This window comes from Lissotriton helveticus, chromosome 11 (genome assembly GCF_964261635.1).
Source record: "Lissotriton helveticus chromosome 11, aLisHel1.1, whole genome shotgun sequence".
In the NCBI taxonomy this organism is placed as follows: Eukaryota; Metazoa; Chordata; class Amphibia; order Caudata; family Salamandridae; genus Lissotriton; species Lissotriton helveticus.
This window is the reverse complement of record NC_136072.1, coordinates 543,333,466-543,346,984: the sequence shown is the minus strand read 5'-3', so window position 1 is coordinate 543,346,984 and position 13,519 is coordinate 543,333,466. Positions and strand designations below refer to the sequence as shown.

Here is a 13,519-nt window from a genome sequence, read left to right as displayed (position 1 = left end):
CTTGAGACCCACGCTTGGAAGAAACTGCCTGTTAGCCTTTGCCTTCAAAAGAACCGTTGGTGCTTGAGAAAGAGTCTCAAAACGTGGCTGTTCCATGCCTAAATCTGCTTTGCTTTTCGGCATTATTCTTTTTCTGAATGTCTTAGTCACAGGGATATCCAGTGCTAGGGCAATGACTTGGGATAAAGGGACTTGAGTTAAAAGTGCACTTTATATGTTTAGTTTCTTTCTTTCTTTTATTCATTCATTCATTTAAATAGCAGAGGGCAGAACATAGCTCTCTTCTAGCACCTAAATCATCCTTGTAAACTGGCGGGACTTCCATAGCCTACCTTGAATCCTTGATTCCCCGATCAAACCAGATCCTCTATCCCTAGTGGCCAGAATTCTGACCTTAGACGAGAGAAACACAAATATCAACATCACTATTAAACTCTCTCTTTCACTGTAAACCATCTTTCGGATAAAACCAGAAAAAATTTAAAATACATTTCAAAATACACAATAAGCTCATTGTGAAAAGATGTACCCAATATGGTGTGAATACATTTCTTTCCCCTGTGGGTTCTTTCATGATAATCACAGAAAAGTATCACACACATCCTCCCAAAAAATCTGCAACAAATTTCCCCTCAAAACAGCTTGTCCTCGAGGTAGATGTGCTGTTCTGTGTTCCCTTGCTGGAGTTCTACGTGCGTCTATTACTCCGATCCTAACTAACTGGAAGGACACATCGAAAGCGGCACCCCAAGCATGGCTCAACTGGGTCACGTTCCTAAGGGGGGCAGATAACATCACAGCGAAACACTCACCAAAAACGCACAAGCAGTCAACAATGTGGGGGTCCTTAGACCTCTACCTATCATCACACAAGCCGCCATAGACGTTTGAACAAGAAATACCTGAGGGCGCAGGCTGAGACCTATGCATTAACAAGAAGCCCTGCACACCGCTTATCTCCTACTATATCTCTCTACTGTTCCCTTCGGGCCCGGGGCGAGGGGCAAAATACGGGCGATCACAGAGATGTGACAAAATGCCGCGTGGACATCATATACGATGGAATGCGAACTATGGAATAACGAACTATCGAACAACCTCAAGAATACGGACTATCGCCCACCCCCCCCGCTCCCTCCCCCTCTTCCTTCCTCCTTTTTCTTTTTTCTTTTTTCCTCCTTCGCCTGCTTTCTTCTTCCACTCATGTATAAGCCGTGTCCATGTATGTAAATATATATTTTTTTATATACAATAAAGAATTTCAGAAATAAAAAAAATAAAAAACAGCTTGTCCTCAATAATTCACAATACCTTGTATCCCCTGTGAATAGGACCCTTTTCCCCTCATTTTTTACCCCGCATGGCTTTAACCCGCATTTTTTACTCAGCAATTACAACGCAATTCGGTATAACGCATTTCCCATTCCAACGCAATTACTATTCTAACTCCAGTGGGGGCGTTACTTTGGGGAATGTGTTGTAACTGTTTTGCGATGTAAAGCCCTGTGTTGTAAAAGTTATGGTGGAGTACAAAATGCAGGGTAAAGCCTTGCAGAGTAAAAAATGAGAGGTAAACAACGTTCCCATCTCCCCTTCTTCTTACAGAACCCCGTTGCTAATACAATAAAAATACCATTCCCTGGATATATGCTTTCCTGTCTGTTACCCCCTATAGAATTTGAGATCCTAGGAACTTAGAAACTAAAAGGAAGGAAGTGCTCTGGTGAGTAATGATTATACTTTGCAGGTTTGTGGTTTTTGAATGATTTTTCATCAAACCAAGCCATTGCATCAACTTCCAATATACTTGTTCCATTCACTAGCGGCAGCTCCTCTTCTATGACGGAGCAGCGTTGCATTCCCCCCCCCCCCAAAACAGCAGGAAAGGACCAATAAAATGATAATAAACACTTGTTTAATTTTTCCTTTCCTGACGAGTCTTGCAGGCGGAGCCTGGGGGGCGACAGGCACAGAGAATAGGTGCACTTCCTTCACTGCGCATGACGGTTTGGCCGGCCGTTCCAGGCCGGCCAAACCGTCACATGCAGTGAAAGCTCAAACCCGGCAATGCAGTTGGGTTGGAAAGAGCAGGCACAGACTCCCAGTCTGCCCTGGAGCGCAAATCAAGGGCGCTCAGGCCAATCTTGAAGCTGCTTTCATGATTGAGAGCTCTCATGCGTGAGAGCAGCTTCAGGATTGGCCACAGGGCATTCTGGGAGCCTGTGCCACCTGGAGAAGAGAAGCAGAAGAGCGTAACGTGTCCGGATGCAGGTAAGTATTTTTTTACTATTACTTTTCTAATTTTCCCACCCACAGCCCCATTGCCCTCAGTACCCCCTGCCCATCCCCTCCTGGCCCGCCGCTCATCCAGCACACTGGCCGCTACTGCCTTTCACATATGTATAACACACTCTGTGAGCACACCAGGTACTCTGAAACAGCAAAGAGTTAAGCCCTAGAAGCTGTCTCTTTACAAACTGTCAGGGTATGATTTAAGTTTGGATGCTCTGAAGAGAGGCAGTGCCACTGATGGCGATTCCCCAAGCCGGCTGGGTAAAAAAATGGATAAAAATACTTTTGTCTACACACTTTCAAAGCAGAATCAATAGAGATCTAACAGGAAGCAGTTTCCCCCACACCCACTTGGAGGTCATTGATTAATCTGGTAAGATTCTGGCAACATGTAATGAACACCTTTGGTTTTTAGTCCCCAGATGGTTAAAATAGGGTTCACTAATCGTGCTGCGTTTAGTGGCATCGTCCCATCATAGGTATTCTATTAGAGTAACAGTTATATTTTCAGTTACCAGTTTATGCTGTGTGACAGTACAGTAACCTGCTCTAGAGGAAAGCGAATAAACATGAAAAAGACAATAGATTGAGTCACCTACCTTTGTTTTAACAATTGAGCGAGTCCTGTCCTGTGAGAGATATGGGTGGGACTAGCTCATAGTTTAGCAAATGTTGGATCCCAGTTGTGTTGTAGATCCAGGTGATGAGAGTAGAGAAGCACTGACCAAGGCATAAATAGCCATTTTAGAGAGGTGTTTGCGGTAACTGCTAATTTATAGACCTGTGTATACATACAGTGAAATGTCGAGCAGAAGTCGATTAGCCATACACAGAAATTCTGTAAATTGATCAATTTCTGGGTCAAAGCTAAAGAATGAACCACTGGCCAATAGGTCTTTGACATTCCCAAATCACACTGTAGTTGAGATTCCTCCTCCGTTCTTGCATGACAGAACCAGTCCTCAACTTGTGCCGGTGTTTGCCGGGGCTCGGCATCAACTTTTACTTCTCAACACAATGTATTTCTGATAGTGGACCACATGGTGGTGCTGTTAGTCTGTTTTTGAGTAGAGCAATCTGCAGATTATTTAAAAATTAAATATACATCAAAATGAATATAACAATTTCTCGTCCGGGCCATTGTTACAGCTTTGGTGACATGAAATGGACCAAATGGTCAGATTTATTGGAGCAGTTGGTTATAGCTTCACTGGCATTTGGCAGCGTGTGTTAGCTGCAGTAGCTTGTATTGAAGTATCTTTGGTCCTGCCACTTTTTATCTTCTTACAAATTAAGCACTGTAGCAGATTATTGCCCAAGTCCTGGTTTCTGATTCCTCGGGTGTATCCGTAATTGAATTGAATTAAAAATGTCATTAAAATACCTTGTTTACCAAAAGTGGCTAGTTTTTACGTAGAGCCATGGCTTTACGTTGGACCATTCATTCAGGATGGTTCCCACTTTGTACTGAGCTTTGAATTGTGTTGTGATCAGGGACAGTCAAGTGTATTCATTGCAACCAACGGTTTCATATTTTCTACCCACTTTCCAATTCAACAGTCCACTAACTTAACTGCCTTTGATCAGTCACTTCTCCCATGTGATAATTTTTCCGAACGTTGGCATATTGTTGATTTAAAATATTTTCTCCTTTTCTTGTCACATGGTCTTCTTATAAAACTCTTTTTATAAACTCTGCATTTTCTGTTGTTGCTGTTTTTCAGAGATTTATATTTAGCTGAGCACTTTAATGCTTATTTCACTTCAGACAATCTAACCAGGGCACTGCCTTTTGGGTTAAACATCTTTTGTCATTTTGGAATACTCCCCACGCCCTTTTGTGTTTCATGTATGTAGCAGGTCTGATGCTGCTTCACCAAGTTCACAGTTTGTTCCTAGCAAGCTGCCCTTTTGTGCGTTGCATAGAAACTTGTTTTTTGCTGTACTCAGTGAGTGTTGACCACAATTTCTGCTTCACGCCATAGATTTGTCTTTTTCTGCCCATTGTTCATCATGATTGCTTCCTTCCTTTCCTTCGAGGTACAGCATTGTGACAAATGATCCCCAGTGATGGATGGGCTTGTCAATCCCAAAGTCCATTCTCTGAGTAAAAGTGCTGGATAAAGAAATATAACAGAGTTATTAATAGGTCCAATGCTGCCCCCCAGGGTGAAGCGCTTGCAAGTAGTGGATTTTCTTTAAAAGCCCCGTTCAGAGCTTTCCTCTCGAGATATATAGTAATCCTCACTTCTTTTTCTACTGGATCTGTGGTATGTCTAGTGCATGTCACTTCCCAAAGAACAATCTGGGATTATAAAACATCGACCATTTTAGTGTCGATTTTACCTGCCTCTGTCAGTGTGGTATTCTCCCTGTCCTGCCTCTCACACAGTCCTTTTTTCAGATTTATCCAGAACGTTAGAGGGTGTTGGCGTTACTTCAGTTAGGTGTTTAGTAACAGTCTATCAGGACAAGACTTGTTGGAATTGATTTCTTGTCCAATTCAATCTCTTTTCAATGTATGCTTGTAACCCCCGGATTGATTGGATTCATTTGTTTATCTAAACGGGTCTGGATCTAGCTAACCTGATCCTCCACATGCCATTGTTTACACAGTTTTGTAGCTAGTAATTGGTCACACACGTCATATTATCTAGTAATTTTACTTCTTTTTTATCAGCGCTTCTTTGAACATTAAATCTTAGGGTTTTAGCCCTGCCGTGAAATGGCCAAGTATAAGGACTATAGCCCTTTTCTGAGTAATGCAGGATTCTCACTTCACAAAAGATACAGTTGAAATATGTATTTCCAGGATGAGAGAATAGCATCCCATTACTCCCCTCTCAGAACAAGGACCTGTATTTTAGGAAGTTCCGTGCACAGTTGTGTGTATTCGAATGAGAGGTGCTTCAAGCAGAATCTTCTCGGAAAGCATCTGCTTTCCTAGTTGAAAAAACCCCGAATGCTTTCTAGAAGACTTTAAGCTCTATTCCCTTATACTCAATGCCAATTGACTTTGGTACACTGCAGTTTAGCCGGAAGTTACCCACTGATTTATTAATTTCAGTGTTCTACTTTGGAATTTGAAAGGTCTAGTACACTCTCTTACATCTGTACGAATTTCTCACAGATTAGGTTATGCTTCCTAATACATTCTTGACAATGTTTTTGAAAATGTTTGCCAGAGGTCAAGTAATTTGACCAAGGGCTATAGGTTTTTATATCCTGCAGCTTTTTACTTAAATTAAAAACTTATATTAGTCCTTTATTAGTTAATAGGCACTCTCACAGGTTCATTGCAATATTTTATAGGAGAATATAGTTGAATGTTTTGTGTTTCACTTTTTTTGTGAGTACTGGCTGGGTTTCTGCTATCGCTGGTGCCGTTTTCCCTTCAAAATTGCTGAATTGTTCGGACAGTGTATTTTAAGCTTTTGTCTTTTTCTTTACTGTTATTATCCAAAATTATTATAGACATTGCTGGTATGGGCAAATATTTTTCATAATTCTCGGTTTTTAGCTTTTTTTTTTATTCAGCCATGTGGCTAGTTTAACTTCCATGGTAATAGCTTCCTAAGGTTTTACTTGAGTTGATCGTTGTATCTCTTGCAAGATGTAACTTTTTTACCTCAAGTCTCCTAATGTATTTACTAGTGTGTACTTCATTGGTAGTTGTTTTACCCTGTACTCTATTGTTTGAACTTATTTCTTTATGTTCTGGCAATTGAGTTCCCTTTTCCTTTTTCATTCAAATCACTAAATCGTTATATTTTGTGATTTTCAGTGCTTTGCAGGTCGCTGCTATTTTACCCGGAGAAATGTTTCTTTCCCCAGAACTCATTTATCCCTGTATTAAGCTGATAACTTTACTTACAGGCAATCTGTGTGGATACTGATTAGTGAAGTAGGCCCTCTTTACTTTCCTGAACTATTTCTTAAATGGCAAGGAAGCATTTAAATATATCTTTCATTTGCCTGTATCTGGTTGCCTTAGTGAAGCTCACCTCTGATGCTGCTACTGAAGTACTCTGCGGTTACACCATATCATCTCATGCCAACCTTGTCTTGGATTAGATGCTCTAGGCTAGCCACTTCATTTAGATCCTGATTGCTAAGTATTTTTCCGAATATTTTTTACTTCATCGTAAAGTTACATTGTAGGGTCCTTCCTGATGAGTCGCATACATTTTCAGAATATAGTAAGTAAATTGAGTAGTAGTAAGAAGGTGTACCAGTCCATTTTAGTTTAACCCCAGGTTTGTTTCCAGACTAATCCTTTCAGGATCACCCCACAGTAAAATGGATTTATTGTTTCTGCTTGTAAATTAAGCAGATATAGGGCCTACAAGACTATAGGAGAGGCTGATTACACGACTGGTGAAAGTCTGTCAGAAACATAACCCTGATGGCTTAGTTTAAGAACAAGCTACGGTGTTATCGATAACCCAACGTGAATAAAGGATTCTGTCGCCACAGGGTTGCTTCTCATTACACACCATGGCTTTTGGTCTGTTCTAGCACAGAGTTCCTTTTAGCTAACTTCTCTAAATAGTGGATATATTTTATTAAGTTTCAACACGAAATCGTTGTTTAAATTTGTTTTTGGTCCTGTTTTTTTCAAAGTATATATGTAGCATATCCAAGACCATACTCAAGGGGATGTACTGGAGCCATGTAAATTATGGTTTCATTGGTCCTGGGAGGGTAGGCTCTTTGACCGTAACCTTTCTGGAATTTAAAGTTGATTGCCAGCGGGAGGAGCATATGGATCAAATTGAGCCACCGGCTGCTAGAACTTTGTACCTTAAATTCCGAATAGGGACCTTGCCGCTCAGATCAGTTACCGCAGGATGACATCATCCCTCTTCAGTACTACAACAGGCTGCCCCTCTTTTCCCAGGAATCAAGAAATCTATTGATCATGTTCTGTTCTTCTGCCCGCTTTACCGCGCTCTCAAGAGGTCTTGGCTTCTGCCGTTGTGCCATAATCTGGGTCGGTGGGATTTTAGATGTGGTTTTTGGATCTTCAACCGATTGACTTTGCGGTTTACCGCTTCTTACTGAGTATGTGGAGACGCAAACAGAAAAAGGTTGCTCTGTTGTTACCAGCTTAGGTTTGGGGACTTGTTCGCATTTTTAGTGTTATTATGCATCTGGCTCAAATATATGAATTATGTGCTGTTTGGCATCATGACTTGGATTCCCAGTTAATGTATGTTTTTATGTGTTTTTAATCCTGGCCTTATTGAATGACTGCTATTGCTGCTATCACAACATACTTTATTCTGGATTTTTTTTTAAATAGTATTTATTGTGCTGTTTTAATGTCTTATTGCACTGATGTATCCGATTTTATTTGCTTTTTTGGCACTGTGCCAAAATATCACTTGATGATGATGAAACAGTGCAAATTTGTTGTTGGCCTGTTTCTGTAGAATTTGAGGTTTGGCTTTTGTCTCTTTCGTCTGACTTAGTCGGTTTGTTTTGATCCAGTTCTGCACGTTTGGTTTTCCGTCAAGCCTTTTTCTGCTGGAAGTTCATTATTTCTATTCGTTGTGAGTGTGTTGTTTCAGGTTGTAATGCTTATTTTTGGCTTTTTTGTGCAGGTAGATGGGTTTGTTTTAAACTTACTGACCCCCTTATCTAAGAGAATATATTTCACCCTTCTGTTTATGACTCTGCTTTCCCTGAATTTTCCAGAGCTGAAGTTTCAAGGGTTTGAGAATTTTGCCACCTCTGAATGTTCCTTCAAACAGTGGTGGTACAATTAAGAGACTACTTATTGTTGTATTGTTGCCAACATGTGGTATCAGAATTGCCCTTTAACAAAGTATGACCAGGAGAGTTCTGTCATCCAGGGATTCTAATATATGGTGGAGGTGTTTGTACCAGGTACTTATTCCTTGTATGAGGGATTTCCTGTATTCTGGACCCCTGTATCACAGCCTAAAGAGCGATGACAACCCTAGCAGCATGTGACACCATGTGAGAGGTTTCAGCGGTGGCCGGCACGGATCGGAGGTAGGTGGGCGGGGGAGGGGGAGGACGCGGGAGGTGGGGGAAAGGATGCAGGAGGGGGAGGATGCAGGGAAAGCAGCTATAAAATAAATGAAGTGAACATTTTTAAACTTACCCTCTCACTATTTTCTCACTGCGTCTCTCCTCTGTTGTCCTCCCTCGCTCGACCACAGGAAGCACACCCAGGCTCCCAGTCAGCCAGTCTCAATGCTGCCTTAGCAACATTGTTATTGGTCCGAGTGCCGTGTTTCGGCACTCAGATACTGACTGGAGGCCTGTGCATGTTTTCCACATAGGCTGTAATGCAGCCTGCATGGAGACCATATGTGGTGCGCAAGACTGTTTAGGGCGGCCCGAGAGGGCTGACCAAGCAGTCTTTGCGCACTTTAGGAGGGTGATACCACGCCTCCTCTGCCCCCCCTCCCTCACACACAGCTGTGGGCAGAAGTAGGAGAAAGTAAAATTATAATAATGCAAGTTATTATAATGTTTATTTCTCTGTGTTTCACTGCAAAAAGCAGTTGGGCGATGCTCCTCCGCCTTAGCGGAGGAGCTGCCACAGAGAGGTTTAATAATGTTAATGCTGCATGGGTGTGTTTGTTAGAATGCAATATGCTCTGAAGCTGGTTGAAGTGTATATTAAGACTGTGTCCTTATTTCAGTTCCACTGCGCTCACCAACTCGGTAACTGGTGCCTCCACCACATCTGCACCAACTACAACAGTGTCTGCCGCAAATTTCCCAGAGATATGAAGACCATGTCAGTCGGTGAGTTCCCCTTCTCATGCTCTGTATCCTCCTGTTTTTGACCCCTTATCTTTCTACTTCTCCCCTTCTTTTTTGCTGACCTCAGTGCATGCCTTATCCTTTGCTTCTTCTTGTCAGTCGCTGGTGCTTACTCCTCATTCACTGCTTCGTCCTCACTGGTCACAACACTCTCTGACCGTCTTCTGTACCTGGGTGCTCCCTCTTTTTTCTCCTAGTGTGCCCTCATTCCCCATTTTCTCCTTTCTTTCCCTTTTCATTCTCACTTTCTTCAAGCATCCATCGCCCTATGCCCGTCCTCAGTTTCCTCTTCTCTCTAGTTACACTGATAGCTCTTCATGGTGCCCTCACTTCACTTTCTGACTCGCGTCTTCCATTTCCATCTTCTTGCTCTGATCCCAATTATCCTTCCTTATTCTTTGTTTCCTCTGTGTGCATTGCTCTCTCATCAGTCTCTACTCCGCATGACCTCTATCTCATACCCGACATAAGTATGAGTAAAGAAGGTTATGTCATGTTGGTGCATGTAAGGAATAATTGCTACCAACTCAAAGTGTAAACAACTTTATTTGATAAATCATGCAAGACCTTGGACTTAGTAGTACTATAAAGTCTGTGCCATTCCAGGATGTAGTCTGGTGTTCAACAGATGGCTGTCGCATTCCCTTCTCTCAGTGTTTGCATGTTGAATGTCCTTGTAGACTGGTTTGGGCTGGAGCCAGTCTGCATGACAGAAATCCTAATTGTGACAGGCTCCAGGTGAGCATCAGAATGTGGGTTTCCATCTCTTCACTTTAGTGATTTCTAGCCCCATTGGTTCAGATAACTCACTTTTCATTGTTGAAGCTCTCTCCCAACTAGACCTCAACTCCTCAGGGAAGACTTGAACGACGACTGTGCGAAACACAATAGCTTTTGTGGCACAATCATAAATATTAGCCATCCAGGAGTCCGCCTTTCAGCCATCGAGGTCAGTGAATGACTCTTATAGTGAACAAAATAATAAATGTGTCCGTTGAGGTAAACATTGCTGAAGCTATAGAAAATATGACGTCCATGCTGCAGCACAAAATGGAGCCACTGAGCTACAACAGGCAAGCAGATAGCTAAATGAGTCTCTTGGAACTACTGCAACTCCAGACGAGGAATCACTTGATCTGGCAGGTCATAGGACTTGTACAAAAGTGAGTTACGGCTGCATCAGGCAAGTCTTTCAAGGTGCCCCAATTCTGCAGCCAGAATACTGTGAGGTTCTGTGTGGGCGGATATTTTACTATGCTCATCCCAACTCACACCCAAGATTAATCAGATGTTGAGCCAGAACTAAGTCCTATTTATTGCGTCAGCAGAGGCTGCGGCTAGCCTTGTGGGCAGCTTTGTAAACTTAAACTTCTTACTGACTTTAGAGTGTATTGTTCCAAGGCAAAATGCTCCAAGTTAACTCCATATGGGTGATTTTGTGGCCTCTATATATGCACGTGTCCCAAAAAAATCAGGATGCAGCCCATTATTGGAAAATACTTCTGTTGCTGTGCAGATGTTGAGCATAAAGGAAGTTTGACTCCATAGAAGGTCAAGTGCCCCCCTATACATAAAAACATGTATTGCCTCCTCTACCAGTGGAGTCTTGTACCACAAATCACACCCCATTCAGATTACCTAGAAGCAAACTACATGGGCGATACTCATGCATAGAGGGACTGGGAATCGATAGGGTAGCTTAGTGACCATGAAGGCACGGAACACCAATTCCTTATCTTAAAAAGAGTATGGTGGGTTTAAAAGTGGACTGTACTGCTGGCTATGTCAGACTTTTCATTTAGCTAGGTTCTTGTCCCTGGGTTACAGCACTACACCTTTGCTACTTAATTACACATAGTATGCACCTTCCTATGTAACTGTCTCTAAGAGCAGCTTACTCCAAAACGAAAAGATTTCATAAATGAAACCACAGGTGGGCACATCCGAATGTTCATCCTTCCTACTATTGTGTCCTGCACCCTCCACCTCTATTCTTCTCCGCCTGACAACTTGTCCCATCCATACTCTTCCTCGCTCTGGCTCTCCATCAACCAACTAGTCCTTTGATCTATCCTTTATTTCTCTACTGTTGCCCTGTGCCCTGGTTGGTCAGTCCACCTTTCTCTCTCTCTCTCTATCCCTCTCTCTCTCTGTTTGTCCCCCCCTTTTACTCCCTTTCACAGGTACTGTGTGTTTTTGACCATCCGTATCTTCTGCTTTGTGTTTCACTTTTGGTAAACTAATGACCTATTGACATGTCTCTCTGGTCCTGGCAGAGAACCAGGAGTACTTTGAAAAGCACCGCTGGCCACCCGTCTGGTACCTGAAAGAGGAAGACCACTTCCAACGGGCACGCAAGGAGCGCCAGAAGGAAGACTACCTGCACCAGAAGCGCCAGCCCAAAAAGCGATGGCTCTTCTGGAATGCCACCGCTTCTCCATCCTCGCCAAGTACCGCATCTGCTTCCTCCTCATCTTCCTCTTCCTCTCAGACTGTGGTTTGAACATTTGAAATATTCCCCCCAATGTCCTACACTGTGGTGAAGGTTTGGGAAAAAGTTTGGAAGCCCCACCTTGAGCTGAACCCCAGTGATACCTCAGAATATGGGTCTGCAGTCGAGGAGGGGGACGAAATAGGGGTGGCATTGACCGCCCCAGAATATAGTGGAACTCAGCAGGGGGTGGTACAGGGTGGCGGATGTGGTGGATCCTTGCCAACCAAGAGATGAGCACCTTCAGGACTCCTGAACCTTTCAGACTAGAACTTTCCATACTCCAGAACGTTTCTGACCTGAATTTTCCAGCTGCTGGAACAAGAAACTTTTAGACCAGAACCTTTCTGACTCCAGAACCAGGACCTTCAAAAATGTAGAACCAGAACTTGCTTGTTACTCTCCAGGGTCCAGAATTGGATCCTTTACGTACCTGGACTCTACAGACTCCGGAGCCAGAACCTATAATGGGCTTTTATCTTCAAGGAACTGAATGTTTACATATGTGTCATATTTTTATATAATAAACTCAAGTGAAATGTTGTTTCTTTATTCCCAAGTTCTATTGCTTGAAAATATTGTGCCCGCCGTTATTGAGTTCATTCGCATTCTGAATTTGTAAGCTCTCTCTCGCTGGCCGGTTACGGCAACATAACCCCAAGGAGAATACCCCCAAGACACAAGTGCAGCCACTGCTAAAAAATGAAAAGCCTTCAGTCAGGGATCTTCTGCGGTGTAAAGCCCGGCATTGCAAAAAAAATTGCGGAGTAAAAAATGCAGGGTAATTACAGTTGTTGTAAAGGTTGTTTACCATCTGTGCTTCATGCATTTCCATAGGTGTTTAACCATCACTCAGAATCTATAAATTCCAATCAATATCAGTAGGTACCAGACTTATTAGACATAAGAACATTGGAGTGTTGGGAGCTCCATTGAAAACAATGGAATGCTCCGGGCTTCTAATAGCTGGTAAAAGCCCAGATCTCCAACATTCCAACGGTTGTTCTCAGCTGTTGCTGTGAACAAAAGGCCTCACGGAGCCTGAGGGGATTTCAATTCCCTCCGACTCCGTGGGACCTTTGTTTTACAAATTCGAACATTGTGCCCTTTATGGAGGAATGTTCTAATAGTTTTAGAGCCCGCCGTAGCGGGGGCTCTACCGGCCATTAAAGGCCCGCTCCCTTGTTAAAGACCCTTGCCAAAATGCCGGAGCAGTCCTTTAATGGTCGGTAGAGCCCCCGCTACGGCGGGCTCTAACCTATATTCAACACTGTCTTTGGTTATAGATGTGTGTCATCATGTGCTTGCTTCTGAAGGGTAATAGCCCTCACTACTCAACTGCTGAAAGTCTCCAGACATGGAGCAGTCTCGTCTTCCTTTTTTGCTCCGAGGCTCCTGAAAACAATGAGGGGCTCTGTGTGGATATGTTTAATCAGAAATCCATTTAATCATGGCCCTCCTTTCTGAAAGCTGTTACTTGAGAGGAGGTAGCACAAATATTCTGTCAAATTTAAAGTTGTTTCAAAACCTCTATTTTCATAAGTTACTTTTCTGATTTTGTTGCAGGTATAAAGTTCCACAGTAATATGTGAAAACAGACTACAAAACATATTTTGCAAAAACAAACAATTCATTAACTCTTGTCCTCTCGCAAACGTCTTCACACAAAATTATACCTACTCCCAATATCAAACTCTTACATCTAGGACTAGAGTTAGATTCGTGAATTAACCCAGTCCAAAAATGTGTAGGAAGTGAGTTTGACCGAGCTTCAGAGTTAAATAGAGACAATTTTGTAAGGGAATTCTCTTATACACTTGAGGTTTTGGCTGTCTTGAAGTTTATTTTGGAGGCTCTGTTTTTGCAAAGGATGTGCTTTGCAATCTGTCTGTTCACATGGACCTGGTACATGGTGTCTAGAGATGTTTAATG

At 42.6% G+C, this 13,519-nt stretch overlaps 1 protein-coding gene across 4 annotated transcripts in view; it reads left to right on the top strand.

Moving 5' to 3' along the window:
* Positions 1-12,130, top strand: part of RHOBTB2 (Rho related BTB domain containing 2) — a 260,721-nt gene extending 248,591 nt beyond the window's left edge. For all 4 annotated transcript variants that reach the window (XM_078666263.1, XM_078666262.1, XM_078666264.1 and 1 more), the window contains 2 exons: positions 8,973-9,078; positions 11,373-12,130. In XM_078666263.1, coding sequence (XP_078522389.1) covers positions 8,973-9,078; positions 11,373-11,599 — 333 coding nt within the window. In that variant the 3' untranslated portion in view covers positions 11,600-12,130. The remainder of the gene's footprint in view (positions 1-8,972; positions 9,079-11,372) is intronic.
* Positions 12,131-13,519: the final 1,389 nt, after the last annotated feature.